We start from the raw sequence: 15,048 nt of genomic DNA on the forward strand, positions 1-15,048 counted from the left end.
TCAGGGCTAGTGGCTCCTGGCTCCGGCCCTGCCAGGGCTGCAGGACATCCATGAGTGATGAAGCAGGACCTCCAGCACCTTCCTGCCCCGCCCCACCCCACGCTTGGCCCTTTGAAGTATGTATGCTGGACAGAACCTGGATGCTCAGAGGTCTACCAGGCGTGGCGCCAGGGACCAGAGGAGCCACCAGAGCAGTGGGCCCCAGGGGAGGGCTCTTCCGGCCCACACCTCATCAAGGGTCCGCACAGAGCCCAGACCCTGGAGTCTGACTCCCAGGCCTGAACCCCAGCCCAGCCCCTCACTGGGCAAGTTCAAGGTCAAGGCGACACTGGTAGTAACAGGGAAACCTCAAGAAGCCCTACCCAGCAGGGCCCCTGCCGCTCTGCCTCCGGCCCCCATGGCCGGGCTCTGTGCACCCAGCAGCCCCCCTGCCGCTCTGCCTCCGGCCCCCATGGCCAGGCTCTGTGCACCCAGCAGAGCACCAGCAGGGGGCAGGTCTCCACGGGGCACCTCGGTATCCTCACAGGTGCTGTGAACCCCTGGGGGCGGGGCTGATGGGCACCCGACAGTCTGTGGGTACAGCCCTCACAGACGGCACACTTGGTGGAGGCCTCCTGCCCCCCGAGAAGCCAGAGTCCTGTCCTCAGCTCCTGAGCCTCTCACCTCAGTGTCTCCCCAGGAGCCCGGGTCAAGGCGGGGCCCACTGTGCCCCCCGAGGGCCACTCCAAAGAGGCGGGGAGTCTCGAAACTGCAGATTCTGTTTATTGGGTAGAAGGGGGAGCCCTAAGGAGATGTCCCATGGAGAATGGGGGTCGGGGAGGTACAGGGCCAGGAGGGTCGTGAGTCTGGACAACTCGGGAGTTGGGGCGCCAAGGCCTGCTGCTCCAGCTCAACCTGCACAGACAGGAAAGGTGTGTTCACTTCTCAGACACACTTGCTGCAGCAGGGTGTCCCACCCCACTTACTCATCGCCCAGAAGGCCAGTCCCAGCACCAGCGCTGCCCTTTCCCTGGGGTCCTGGGACCCCAAACACACTTCCCAGGGCCTCGTTCACCCCCAGCTGGTGGTGAGGGGGCTGGCGTGGAGGGAAAGCCCCAGCAGAGCCACTAAACCACGACAAAACCCACAGACTCAGCACCTGACGGGGGGCACCTGTCTCCCAAAGTTGCTTTTTCTTTTTTAAGCTAAGCCTGAGGGGTGGGGCCCAGAGCAGGAAGACAGGGCTCCCACTCTCCACAGTTAGAACCTTCCTGGGGACGACGGGACACGATCCCCGAGCCCCTCCCCTCCCACCCGTGAGGTCTCTAAAACAAGCACACAATTGGCAGGAGACAGTGCCGGGGTCCGGGCACCATCGCGGACGCCCATGAGCAGCTGCGGCAGCCCCCGGGTCCCAGCACAGCGCGGGGCACACCCAGGCCAGCCAGGGAAGGCTGAGGGACGCCACCTGCCGGCCACGCGGGAAGCCCCACGGAGCAAACACCCAACCAGACACACGTGACCATCACATGGTGTCTGTTATTTATCCATTTATGTAGGTTCCCAAGTTCTTCACGATGAACTTGGGTGATGGTTTTCTGGTGTCTACTTTGGGTAAATGTGTCCCACCCAAGAGCCCACCTGCATCCGTGTCCCAAGGGCTCCCGGGGACCCAGCCCTGTGACAGCAGCAAACAAGAAGAAGGCGGTTCCCACCTCATGGGACCCTGAGGGAGAGGATGAGCACCCAGGGATCCCCAGGCCAGGCCTCGTGCCCAGGGACACAGAATGTACAGGATTGGATGTGTCCCCAAAATTCAAGTCCACTTGGAACTCTGAATATGACCTTATTTGGAAACAGGGGTTTTTGCAAAGATGTAATTAGTTAAGGATCTCGAGATGAGGTACCCCTGGATTTAGGGTGGGCCCCACACCCAAAGACTGGTGTCCTTATAAGAGGGAAACCCGGCTGTGTGGCAGTGGAGGTGGAGATAGGGGGCGCCCACAGGCCTAGGATCACCAGCACCAGAAGCTGGAGGAGGCATGGATGCTCCCCTGCGGACTCCAGAAGGAACCAGGCTGCCCACCCTTGACTTTGGACCTCTGGCCTCCAGACTGTGAGAGTAAACTTCTGCTGTGTTAAGACCCCAGTTTGTGATCATTTGTTATGCAGCCTTAGGTAATCAGGAGAGGCTCCCTGGAAGAGGTGATGTGCGAGGTGAGGCCTGAAGCACAAAAGTGAGTGTCCAAGCAGAACCATGGATGCTAGGGGGTGGGGATCTGCACCTGCAGACCTCGGGAGGTGAGAGGGCAGGGGACGTGGTGAGAAGCAGGCCAAGAGGCGCCCTGGAGAACCAGAGGGAGGAATGACCCTGTCCCTCACCTGGGAAGAGCCAAGGTGGGTCTCCAGCAATGTCATGGTGCATCCTTGCCCCCGGGGGAGCACGCATCTGTAGAAAGATAGGTGGTCCGTGAGAGGCTGAGCTTGCTGGGACTGCCCACCGCTTCCTACCATCCCCAGCCCCCCAGAGGGTGGGGCTGAAAAATTCTCCCGCCCTGGCTGCCCAAAACCTGTCCCTTTTGTGTGATGAGGGGAAGAGAGGGGTGTGAAGAAAAGTAGCTGGGGGGACCGCCAACCCACCCTCAGAAGAGAAAACCATCTGGTGCCTCCCCTTCCCAGAACTAGGGGGGGGGAGCTGAGGCGGGGCTTGGCAGAGGGCGGGGGAGGTGGGCGTGGCTTTGGGCAGAGGGCGGGGTGGTGGGCGTGGTGTGGCAGAGGGGTGTGGCTGGATGGGCGGGCCTTGACTGAGGTGTGGGTGGGTGGGCGGGGCTTGGCAGGGTACCTGACTTGGGCAGCGTGACCCTCATGGCATCGGGGAGCCCCACGGTCAGGTAGAAGTCCTGGAAGGCCTTCATGGCCTGGGGACTCGCTTCCTGGGTCCGGCCTGGGGCGGTGCAGGGGCCCCTGTGAATCCCCGTGGCTCACAGAGGTGAGAGAGAAAAGGGGCTGGGGGTCTCCCGGCCTCACTACACTTTCTTAAAGGCTGACAACAGGTCTGCCACCCGCAGTTGGGCAGGTTGAGGACTGCATGAAAGTGTCCGCCGGGCTGAGGCACCAGTGGGGGCTGGAAGCTGCCCAGTGGGGCCCCTTTTGTAATTCATGCAAGGGCATCTGGGAGGTTGGGGTGGCCCAGATGGCCTCTGGGACCATGTTTCCCGGGGCCCCACCCCCTTCAGGCATCATTACCTGCAGCTCCTAAAGCCAGCCTCCAGCTTTCACCCCAGCCTCTCCCCTTGCGGACCACTTTCCAGCTCACCTGGCCAAGCCCCCCAGAAATTAAAGCAAAACAGGACCTCAGCCCCAGCTCAGGGTGTCAGACAGTAAGTCGGGCAGGGGAGGGTGGGTTCCCAGCCAGAGAGGGGTATGAGCTTTGGCCTGAGTGCCCAGCCTTCAGAGGCACCTCCCGTCAACCCCTACCCACCCAAAGCACTTTGGGGTCCCGCCACCCTGTCCCAGACCTGGTCTCTGCGGGGCCCAGACTTGGGAGTGTGTGATGAGGCGGGGCAGGGGAGGAGGTGGGGGCAGGTCCTGAAGGTGAGGCCCTGGTAGGGGGTGATGGGGGCTCCATGGGGATGGTGGGCAGCTGGGGATCCTCACTGTAGAGCTGCACCATGGTGCTGAAGGCCCCCTCCAGCTCCTTGTAGATGTAGACCACAGCGAAGGAGCTGTAGTCCATCTCCACGATGCGCACATCCAGGTAGCCCAAAGCTGCAGAGGAGGTGCTGGTCATGGAGAAGGGCAAGGGGCCAACCCTGACCCACACCAGCCTCTGCTTCAGGGAGGGAATGAGGAAGGGGAGGGGCAGGAGATGGAGGGGTTTTGTGGGAGGGTCCCGGGCAAAAGGACAGTCCTGTGTCGCCCCCAGGAGAAGGGGATGCAGGGAACATACCCGGGACTCGGAAGTGCCCTTGGGAGCCTGTCCTCAGGTACTCAGCATCCACCTGGTTACAGCCATCAGCCCTGGGGGCGCACAGCCCATGCTCACTCTCGGCCCCGCCCACCCCACCCACCCTGGCTGCGGCCGCACCCAGAGGGCTCACCCGGGGAACTCCATGTGGACGCTGAGGTTGCCCTCCTCTGTGGCGTTGATCTCCCTGGTGGACATCAGCAGGTGGTCCTTCTTGCCCCAGAAGACCTTGCAGTCAGAGACCATGGAGACCACATACCAGAGGCCTGAGAACTGCAGGACAGCTCGGTGACAGGCAGGCTGGACCCTCCTGGCCCCGGGACCCTGGGGCACAATGCCAGGTGGCCGGGGGTCTCCAGAGTGTCCATCTCTTGGGTCTGAGCCCCTGTTCTACCACTCGCCTGGGACAGGTCCCATGGCCATTGTGAGCTTCAGTTGTGCCAACTGGGAAGTGGGTCAGTAATCACAGACCAGGTTGTTTCAGGATTAAGTGGAGAGGGAATCTAAAGGGCTTCCTGGCCCCAGGCACAGAGCAAGTGCTCCGAGGAGGCAGCAGCTACTATCGCCATGTGGTCACTGTTGTCTCCAGCAGAGACTTAGCCCACACCCCACCCACGGCACAGCACGGGGCCTCCAGTACCTTTTTGGCATCAAAATCTGGCTGCAGCAGGACCTCGGCCTGAGCAGCAGACACCTGGAGCAGCGCCAGGACACAACTCAGCAGAGCAGCCCTCATCCACATGCCCATCCTCTGGCCCATGGTCCCGAGTCCACGCGAACCCCGCCGACCTGGCTTTATAGCACCGCCCTCCAGCTGGGCTCAGCCACGAGCAGGCTGGGGCGCGGAAGGCACCTTGGCTCCACCAACCCCAGCGCCTCTTTGTCCATTGTTTGGCACAATCGCTCAAGTGTCTCCACAGGCCCCAGGGGTCACTTCCTGGAGGGCTCTCACCTGACTCACACTGTGCGCACCTCCGTCCACCTGCAGCCTGGCTGAGGCGGGGCCCCGGGGCCCTCGGGGTGCTGCTGGGAAGCAGTCCCCCAGAGCCCCGCCCCTCACCTCCCTACACAGGAGTGGACCCACCATTGGCCAGGCCTCTGGACCTTGTCTCAGGGCAGAGCCTGGGCCAATTCAGTTGTGACAGAGGTGATGTCAGAGACCTGGGCATCCTACACTGCAGACCCCCGGCTGGGCCTCCCACAAGCCCACATGGAGGGTGGGGCCAGGCTGCCACTCAGGGCAGATTATGGTCTCGTGGCCACCTTATCACTGGTTGCATAAGCGTGTGGGCCAGAGTGTTGCCAGGGAGGCGCCAAGGGCTGGTGGAGGCTCAGGCTGGCAAGACCTCTCCAGGTGACCTCTCCTGTCCACTCCAACAGGGCACCACAGGGACACTATCTGTGGAGCAGTGTGTGACCTCGGGGCACACTCCAGGCAGAGGTGGGGGTCCCCAGCCCCAAGGCCAGCTCTGGGCTCTGGTGTGGAAGTGGGCACAGGGTCAGAGGAAGACTCCAACCCCAGAGGGCGGGGCAGAGCTGAGGGCGCCCGCCTGCCGCCTCCACTCGGTCTTGGGAGGCGCCAGCTCTCAACCAGGTCCCCGAGTCATTGGATAGAATGCCACGAAAGCCTTTTGATGAGAACATTTACAAACTGCACATTTGATAAAGGACTTAAGCCCTCAATCTATAGAGAACTCTCATGACACAATAAAAAAAAAAACACTAAAAAAAAAACAGGCTAAAGATTTGAAAAGATTTGCAGGTGGAAAATAAACTCATGCAGAGAGAGAGGCTCGCAGGCATTGCGGGGAAACGCAGACTGAAACTGCGCCGAGATGTCACTGCACACCAGCAGGACGGGGACTCCATTTCTAACCCGAGACTGTCCCTGCCAGGGTGGGGAGAACCCCGCCAAATGGTCCGACAGGTTCCTATGAAGGCAAACACTTACCACATGGCTGGACTGTCACACACCCAGGAACTTACCCGGGAGAAATGAAACATACACTGACCCGCCTGTGGCTGGTCCGGGGACCTTCCTGACAATCCCTGAGAAACGGAAATGACCAAATGCCGTTCAGGAGGGGACGGATGAACCACTCAGTGCTCCCCGTGTGATGAGACCTTCTGAAAGGCGAAAACACCGACTCGCACGTCACAACTCGGATGGCACCCCAAATGCGTTACACTGAGTGAGAGAAGCCGGTCTGTAAGGCCTGCAGACTTGGTTCCTTTCCTTGGGTGTTCCAGAACAGGCAAACCCGCGGGGACGGAGAGCTGTCCCACATTGCCTGGGACGTGGAGGGAGGGGCTGAGGACAAATTGGCCCGTGGAGACTTCTGGGGTGATGGACTGTGCCAGTTACAGGACTGTCTGTGCTCATCTAAACTTTGATGTGCGGATCCGCACATCAAAGAGGGTGAATGCTACTGTATGTAAACTATGCCCCAATTTTTTAAAAGTGTATGTATAGCTACAATATATGTGTTTACATACACTATATAAACTCTTTCCCCATGTGCCACCTCTTGGGATGAGGGACAGGGAGGCCAAAAGGACCACCAAGTCCACAGGCGACACACCCAAGGCTCCCAGGGAAGAGTGGGGCAGAGTGCGGTGCAGGACAGAGACTGGACCTCCAACCACAGGATTACTGGGAGAGAGCAAGCAAAGGCCAAGGGATGGGTCACCGTGGCCTGCAGATCCCCTGAGGATCCTCAGAGGTGCGGGGCAGCACCTACCTTGCAGAGAACACACCCAACACCAGAATTTGCCCAGCCTTGGTCAGGGGACTCTCCACCAGAAGTCTGGGGTGTCTGACCATCTCCTGGCCTCCCACTCCCCCCTCATCCCCCAAATCCACTCTCCACGCAGTGACCCACACAAACCTTGTACAGCATAAATCTTCCACGCCCCGATTGAAATCCTCCTGTGTCATCGTGGCACCCAGCGCAAACCTGCACCAGACCACCACGTGCATCAGCCAGGCCTCCGGCCTGCACCCTCCGGCCCAGCAGCCCTCCAGGTCCCTCCCAGCACCCCCACTGGAGCTGCCTGCTCCCTGGGCTCCGTCTCGCCTCGGCCTCCCCCAAGCAACGTCCCCCAAACCCCCGTCTTCTGTCTCCTGGCCGCTTTAGCGTAATCCAAACGCTCTCCCGTGTCTGTTGTCTGCTCTGCCCGCATGCACTGCACACTCCGTGACAGCAGGAGCTGGACCAGCCTGTTGCTGGCCTATTGGCATCTGTTCCCCTGGCCCAGAGAGGGGGCCTGGCATTGGAGGGGCTCGTTAATATCTGGGAATGAAGTCGCTTTAACCAGCAGGTCTACTAAACTGGGACCTTCCCAGCACATCACCACATTTGCTTCAAAGAAGAGGCTTCCCTCTTCCATAGGGGTTTGGGGAACGTCTTCCCATGAAAGAGAGAAGCAACAGTGACAAAAGGGCGTTCAGGCCTGGTCCAGACACCTCAGGAGGGAAAGCGGTCTGGCCAGATGTCCTCTGCTCCAGTTCCGGGAAATCTTAAGCTGATAAACAGCGGTCTGTAGATGGTTTACATGAGAAGCCAAATACTATTATTATCTAAGCATCAGCCAAAGGTGGGAAGTTACAGCCAGTCAGTCCCAATGCTCCCGCACTCAGACAGCACGGGGCCCCAGTAGGTGTCTCAGCCGGTTTCTCCCAGTGACGTCAGCAGTAAACAGCTCCTTAAGCCACTTGGTGGTGATACTTTGAAAGACACCCACTCCAACAAGTAGCGCCCCTCTTTCACTTCGGGTTCAAGGGAACCAGTCGCACCACGCCGCAGCACCAACAGTGACTTCTGATCGCACTGCCCCTGGTGAGGTTGCCCCGCGCCTCCGGCCCACCCAGAGGGGCCCGGGATCTCTTCTCCAGCGCTCTGGGAAGGAGCAGGTGCTGGGAACGGCTGTTCCATCACCCCACGTCTCCACCCATCGCGCTGTGCCTCCCCCATCACCCCACACCTCCCCGTCAGCCCCTTGCTCCGGGAATGAACGTCCCAGCCAGCGCCCCCATTGACGGGGGGGCGTGCGTTTTACTTTAGGAGCACCTGCACCACTTTAATTTCTGTGTGGAACATATGTTATTTTCATTAACAAGCAATAAGCAATTTTTCTTTCAGGAAAGCAATTTTAACTGCCATCCTGACCTCCCCATTGGGCTCCAGATTCACACATCCCACTCTCCTGTCTCCAGACATCTCAGATCCAACAGAGTCCAAAGCACCTCCTGGTGCCACCCGCCAGCACCAGCTGCCCTCCGCGCCCACTGCTGTGCCCACCTGTGCTCAGGGCGAGCACCTGTGTTGCTGGTGGATGCAACCGGTGTTCCAGGTTCTTGTTCCATCCCAGAAAGAATTCAGAGACAAGAAGTAGTGGTTAAAAAAGTAAAGTGAGAATTTATTAAAGGATGGACGGTACACTCTCAAGGGGAGAGGGGGCAGGCTCAGGTGAGCAGCTGCCTTGTGTTTCTCTGGCAAGTTGGTTACCCAGGGTGTAAAAATGAATGGGTGGAATATTCATTGGGGAGGGAAGGGCTTGGGGTCATATTCCCTGATTATCATCCCAACTCCACCTTCCCAAAGAGAGAAGTGATCTTTGTCCTTATTTAGTCTGGATCAGAAGCGTCCTGGTGTCAGTGCTTGATGGGGACTTCTAATCTGCAAGGCTAACATTTTTGAAATGAGGGCATAATGAGCAAAAGGTTACATTTGGATACTGGAAGCTGCTGCCTTTTCTCACCTTTCTTTTTCGGTCTCCAGGCCACTTATCACCCGAAAAGGTGTGACCACTTATCAGCCCAGAGGTTCCTGCTTTTCTTTCTCTGCCCAGGGACCCCGGTGCTTGCATGATGTGTGGTTCCCTGCACTTGGCCTGTGCCCCTCCTTTCTGCCCATTCCTGCCATTTGGCCTACATCCCCCTTTCTCTATCACATCCAGCTCTCTGCCTGCTCTAACACCTGGCGGCCAGCCTGGGGCCCCTTCCTTTCTCACCGGCACCTCTAACCCAATGCCAAGGCCTGTAAGTGCAGCCTCCACACACACGCCAACAGCACCCCTGCACCATGACAGCACCCTGAACCCCAGCAATATCTCTGCCTGATCCATGGCTGAAACACAATTTTTCCGTAACAGAGGCACGGGCGATTGAACCCAGGACCTTGTGCACATCAAGCACACACTCTACCACTGAGCTGTAGCCTGCCCCCGAAACACTTTCTAAACCTCAGCAGATGCATTCCTGGAAGGCCGGACCCCTACCAGGCAGGACAGCCAGAGGTCCGTGGAGCTGAGACTCCTGCGTGGATCCACCAGTGCCTTCCCACCGCAATCAGAGCAACTGGAGGTCCCACCAGGGTACAGGACACAGCAGGCTGTGGCTCGTGACCTGATCTTGTAGCCCGCCCCTTGCCTGCTGCCCTCAGATCCAGCCACCACGGCCTCCTGAAGTTCATGCAAATAGGCCACTGAGTCCCACACAGCAGCTCACGTTTGAGGGTTCTCCCTGAGGGCCTCCCGAGGGGCGCGGGGGCGCGCGTGCACACGCACACGGTGCCGGGCCCCTCTGTATCCCCCTCCCCGTTCCGTTTCCCGATCTCCTCCCAGGTCTGTCTTCCTCTCTGCTTTACGAGGGCTAGGCCTCTGACTCCTCCGTGGGACCGCCAGCTCCTAGCGCAGAACTGGCACCAAGTATGCACTTACACTATTTTGGAATGAACTTGCTAAATCACCTGTGGCTGCACCACTATCCCGTGGTCGTTTCCCACAGACGTAATTCCTTAAGCAAAGCCCCTCCCCGACAAATACTAACATACTCATTATGCCTCTCAGAGCTCGGAAATGAGGCGGGTAACCCAAGCCGGGCCCGCGGGGAGGAGCGCGCGCCCGCAGCCTCGCCCGCCCGCGCCTGGCGCCCGCTTTCTCGCCGCCGCCTCCTCGCCTATCGTCACAGAGTCGGGGCGGGGAGGGCGCGGCCAGCCCCGCCCCTCTCCACCCGGCCCCGCCCCTCTCCGTCCGGCCCCGCCTCCCGTCCTGCGCAGGCCCGCCCGCCAGGCCCCGCCCCTCTCCATCCGGCCCCGCCCCGCCCCCGGTCCTGCGCAGGCCCGCCAGCAGGCTCCCGGCGCCCCGCCAGCAATGGTGAACCTAGGCCTGTCCCGGGTGGACGACGCCGTGGCCAACAAGCACCCGGTGAGAAGGCCAGCCTGGGACGCGGGCCCCGGAATACAGAAGCTGACTTGAGCGGGGCGGGGGCCTCGGTGGGAGTGCTGTCATTAGGGCAGGGGGCATAGAGTGGGGATCCTCTTGTGATGGAGATGGCCTCACGATGAGTGTGGTCCCCTCCCCCACGGCCAAGTGTGCCCAGAGGAGGGACAGGAGGGGCGGGTAACTGAGCCTTCAACCCTTCCCCCATCCCAGGGCCTGGGGGAGTATGCCGCGTGCCAGTCGAACGCCTTCATGAAGGGCATTTTCACCTTTGTCACAGGTAGGCTGGGTCAGGTGTCCTGGGCGGTGAAGAGACCTCACCCTCCTGTCTCACCCTGACTTCCCAGCAGGTGGCGCCAGGTCGCCAGCCTGCAGGTGCCGGGAGCCTGGCAGGTGCTGCGGGCACTCAGGCTGCGCCCAGGGGTCCTCTGGCCAGCCCCGATGAGGGGCTGGCTGATGGGGACCATGGCTCTTGGCAGGCACCGGCGCGACCTTCGGCCTGCAGCTGCTCGTTCAGAGGAAGTGTGCATACCCCTTTCAGTGGAACGTGCTGGTAGCCGTGGGTGGGTACTCCAGGGCTGGTGCTGGGAGCCCTGAAATGCACTCCAGTTGCTGCTGGCTCTTCAGCAGAAGTGGGTTCCCACTAGGGTCAGGGGTGGGGGCTGTGGTTCTGGGAGTCTCTGCCTCTTGGGATGGGGCTCCAGTTGTCAGTAGGAGCCCTGCTGGACCCCCCCACCACCACCACCTCCGCCCAGAAGCCTATGCCCAGGGTCCCTTTCCCTGAGAAGTACGGAGGCCCAGGCGCCCCCCGCCCACTGGCCCCTGCCCTCCCCCCACCAGTCGCAGGCTCAGTGGCCAGCTACTGGGTAACCAGAGTGGAGACACAAAAATGCAGCAACCTCTGGCTCTTCCTGGAGACCGGGCAGCTCCCCAAAGACATGGGTACAGGTGAGAGTCCTGGGGATAGTGGGAAGTGGAACTGAAGCTGCAGTGCCCAGAGTTTTAGGCAGGCAAGCCTGGGCCCGAGGCCTGTCATGACATGGGGATGGAGGTGGGGTGGGAGGGAGAGGGCCCGTAGCAGACAGACTTTCCAGAGCCCTGCGTGCAGGAGGAAGACTCAGGTGGGGTTGGGTGGCCCTGGAATGAGGAGTGCAGGGTGAGGAATGAGGGTACCCCAAGAAGAGTGGCCAGATTAAGAGGCCCTGCATCAGACACCAAGCTGATTGATCTCAGGCCGGACCTCCACTGCCTGCATCCTTCTTGTTCCAGGCCTCAGTTTTTTCCCCAGTAAAATGGGCATAGGAACCGGGAGCAGATTTGGGGTGTGGTTCTAGCTGTCTCCCTTTGCCTCTTACAGGTCAGCACAGATAGGAGTGCTCCATCCGGGGCACAGAAGGCCTGGGGCTGGAGAGTTCTAGAACACAGCCCTCAGGGCGTCTGCACCCCAGGCGGGCCCTCCCCCCACCAAGTGTCCCCTGCACACGTGCATGGCCAGGTCTGTCAAAGCTGGGCCGGCTGCTTCTGCCCAGCCTGAGCAGCCCAGGAGGTCAGACCAGGAGGCACTGTCCAGCGAGAAACATGGCGGGCACAGAGCGGTAGAGGATCAGGCCTGGCTCATGCAGACTTGGCGGCAGCAGCTCTGGGGCGTGTGTTGGAGGGGACTTCTGCACCCACTGCTGCCCACACTCCCTTTCTGGCCCCTGTGTGCCCCTCAGTCCAATGTGACAGCTGCTGCTGGGGTCTGTGGGGCTAATAAATGCCTTGCGCTTTTCCCTACCTGAGTTCTGAAGCATTTGGGAAATGAGTCAGAGCTTTAAGATAAGAGATAAATGTCAGCTCAGTACCATATTGCTGACTGGAGGAGGTGCCAGGGCAGTTCCTCACTGGGAACCCCAGAATTAGACACCCCTATAGGACCACCGAGGCCTCTCCATAGGGGGGTCTGCGGCACAACTTGGCATGGAGGAGCAGAGCAGACGGTGCGCAGCCAGTCAGCGCCTGGCTCTTGGGGGACAAGGGACAGGAAGTGGCTGTGCCCACCTGCCTATCATTCTAAACACATCTCTCGGACTAAATCTCTTCTCTCCAGGGAAGGAGAAAGTGAGGGCTGTAGGGGGCCAGAGCCAGCTTACTGGAGCTCTGTCCTCATGGAGAAAGGCTCCTGAGTGGGCAAGGCCGCCCAGCTCACCCACCCCCACCAGAGGAAAAGGCGGAGATGATATAAAACCTGGGCGAAACTTCGTCCTTTACAGTGGGCTTCCAGTAGCACTGAAGGCACACAACCCAGGGCCACACCGCTCCAGCCCCGGCTCAGCCCCTGCTCTTCTCAGCCTAGCCGGTCATCAAGTGAACGTTTACTGGGCATCTGCTGTGCGCCAGGGAATCTGTTCATGGGGAGGTAAAATGACAGGGTGCCCAAGGTAACCGTGGCATAAGCAAGCTAGAGCCTTAGTTTTCTTTCATGTAAAAGTCCAAGTGGGTGGTCTAGGGCTAATAGGGGTCAGGGACCTGGGCTCCTTTTAGTCTGTCCCATGCTGTAACGGCCTCCATTCCAAACCCACCTCGTGGTCCCAGGGCAGCTTTGCCGGCTCCAAACATTGCGTCTCCATCCCTGTCCACGGGAAGGAGGAAGGGAGTGGAGGAGAGCAGTTAACTCACCGCTTCCACTTCCACACCACTGGCTAGAACTCAGCCCACCTAGAAGAGCAGCCTTGCTCTGGGCAGCCATGCGCCCCACTAGAATTCAGGGGTTCTATATCTGAGGAAAGGAGAACCAGTATTAGACAGCTCGGCCTCACGCCCCGGGAGAACGGAGCTGGGGGCAGCAAGGGAGCAGACCACGCCCACGGCAGGCCCTCTGACCCCTGCTAAGACCCGGGCTCCAAGGGAGGGCAGAGGGTGAGCTTGGAATTTCAGACGGGACTGGTTCTTTTTAAAGACGGACAGTGGCCAGAAAGGTAAAGGGCCAGGAATGCACACGGGTGAAGACCATGATTACGGATGAACTGGGTTCCCCCCTCCCATATTCAGTCTGCAGCCCTAACCCCCCCCCCGGTTCTCAGAATATGACTGTATTTGGGGACTGGGCCTTTAAAGCGGTGACTGAGTTAGAATGACGGTGGCCCTGACCAGTCTGACCGGTGTGCTTACGAGAGGAGGAGATCAGGACAGACGTACCGAGGAAAGACCCATGAGGACGCAGGGAGCAGCGGCCGTCTACAAGCCCAGGGAGAGGCCCCTGGACAAACCAGCCTGCTGACCCTTGACCTCAGACTCCCAGCCTCCAGGGTCGAGCGAGCGCACAGCTCTGCTGTTGAAGCTGCCAGTCTGTGGTGCTTTGTTATGCGAGTTGGAAAAAGTAACCCATCCAGGGTGCACCCCCAGAATGCAAGCTGGCCAAGGCTTGGGCCACAGGGCTGTAAGGGAAGCCTGAGCTGGAGTTGCAGAGGGAGGGGACTGACCCCTCCCGGAGTAAGTGACATCTAAAGCTAGGCCCAGGAATTCCCCAGGGAAGTGGAGATGGAGCAGGTATGGTCAGGAGGAGATGGGGGAGTGAGGGCTGAGGCTGGGGGGGTCTCGTGACCCCTAGGTCACCAGGGTGTGGAGTTTGAAGTTAGGCTGTGGCAGGGCGATGGAGACCCCACAGGCAGTGAGAGGTCAGAGGTCTTAGGCAGCTCAGTGGAGGACAGCCTGGGAGTATGGAGGAGGGGAGGGTGCAGGGGGGCTGGTGTGGGGTGCAGTGTCAAACCACCACAAATCACCTCCCTTGACCAAGGCAGTGCTCCTGAGCAGAGAGCAGCCACAAGGCTCAAGCTTCCAGGGGATGACCCCAAGGCTGGCTGGGGCCAGAGGGTGGGGTTGTCAGCATGGGCTGGGAATTCTTGGGTTCCCTGGGCATGCGGAACCTTGGCCCCCATCACAATGGGCCGAGATTCCGGGGACAATCTGAACTGCGGTTCTGCTGAGCAGGCCCAGCATAGAGGGCGGGAGGCGCAGAGGGCCCCTGGAGGACCCTGAGGGCCACCATGAAGGTTCCCAGTGAGGCAGATACGGAGGAGCAGATCCAGGAGCTGAAGACCATCACTCGGCTCCAGGGTGAGGCTGTCGCTGGGATGGCCCAGGGGGCTCAGGGGCTCCTGAGTGCAGGACTTTCAGTCTTAACACAGGGACAGTCCAGGGCATCTGGGCTAGTGGCCACTCTACTGCTCAAACCCAAACATAGCTGGGGAAGGAATCAAAGAGCCCGGGCACGCATTGGGCAGGGAGAGAGGAGAAGCTGGGGGCTTCCAGATTTGTGAGCTTAGTGGGCCCAAAGCCAGGGGGACAGGAGGGGAGCCACCTGCTTCCGCGGCAGGAGGGTCTGGAAGGGGTTGCTGGACTGCCTGTCCCTGGCCTCTGCCCCGCCCTCCCACTGCCCAGCACTGCCGTCCACTGAGAGCCGTCCAGATGTGCACTGCTGGGCAGTGAAGCCTCGTGGGGATACAGGGTAGGAGGAAGGAGCATGGCCCTGGAGGCAGCAAGTTCATGCCCCCACCTCAGGCCTCCTGGATGCCCAGCCTCCTCCCACCGGGGAACTGCGGCCAGGACCCCGGCCCACATCCTGGGTGTCCTGGCCCTCCACCCACCCACAGAGCAATGTCGGGCACTGCAGATCCAGGCGGTGAAGGAGAAGACGGTCAAGAACAAGGCGATGCTGGCTCTCCTGCGCGGCAACATCCGCCGCGGGGCCCAAGACTGGGCTTTGGCCAAGAAGGTGAACAACGGCGCCCCCTGCCTGCTGCCTCTTGGGGCCGGGCGCGCCCGGGCGCGCGCACACACGTAGACAGCGGGCACCTCCTCTCCTTTCTCCACTTTCTGAAGCCGCGGGGTGGGAGAGACAG

At 60.3% G+C, this 15,048-nt stretch overlaps 2 protein-coding genes across 17 annotated transcripts in view; one reads left to right on the forward strand and one right to left on the reverse strand.

The window, feature by feature from the left end:
• LCN15 (lipocalin 15) overlaps positions 1–15,048 on the reverse strand; it is a 23,274-nt gene continuing 8,226 nt past the window's right edge. The window contains exons 2-9 of one of the 5 annotated variants that reach the window (XM_032478937.1): positions 6,835–6,903; positions 5,933–5,995; positions 4,080–4,270; positions 3,929–3,999; positions 3,498–3,747; positions 2,822–2,923; positions 2,362–2,428; positions 1–894 (exon numbers count right to left, since the gene is read on the reverse strand). In XM_032478937.1, coding sequence (XP_032334828.1) covers positions 784–894; positions 2,362–2,428; positions 2,822–2,923; positions 3,498–3,747; positions 3,929–3,999; positions 4,080–4,270; positions 5,933–5,995; positions 6,835–6,903 — 924 coding nt within the window. In that variant the 3' untranslated portion in view covers positions 1–783. The other 4 variants (XM_032478938.1, XM_014553401.2, XM_006177829.3 and 1 more) reach the window with 4 other exon arrangements.
• Positions 9,194–15,048, forward strand: part of LOC102510421 (transmembrane protein 141) — a 12,779-nt gene continuing 6,924 nt past the window's right edge. For 2 of the 12 annotated variants that reach the window (XM_032478924.1, XM_032478926.1), the window contains exons 1-5: positions 10,080–10,153; positions 10,382–10,448; positions 11,009–11,116; positions 11,526–12,566; positions 14,800–14,921. In XM_032478924.1, coding sequence (XP_032334815.1) covers positions 12,128–12,566; positions 14,800–14,921 — 561 coding nt within the window. In that variant the 5' untranslated portion in view covers positions 10,080–10,153; positions 10,382–10,448; positions 11,009–11,116; positions 11,526–12,127. Of the gene's footprint in view, positions 10,154–10,381; positions 10,449–10,647; positions 10,732–11,008; positions 11,117–11,525; positions 14,264–14,707; positions 14,922–15,048 lie in introns of those variants that run through there. The other 10 variants (XM_032478930.1, XM_032478932.1, XM_006177832.3 and 7 more) reach the window with 9 other exon arrangements.

Source organism: Camelus ferus, chromosome 4 (assembly GCF_009834535.1).
Source record: "Camelus ferus isolate YT-003-E chromosome 4, BCGSAC_Cfer_1.0, whole genome shotgun sequence".
In the NCBI taxonomy this organism is placed as follows: Eukaryota; Metazoa; Chordata; class Mammalia; order Artiodactyla; family Camelidae; genus Camelus; species Camelus ferus.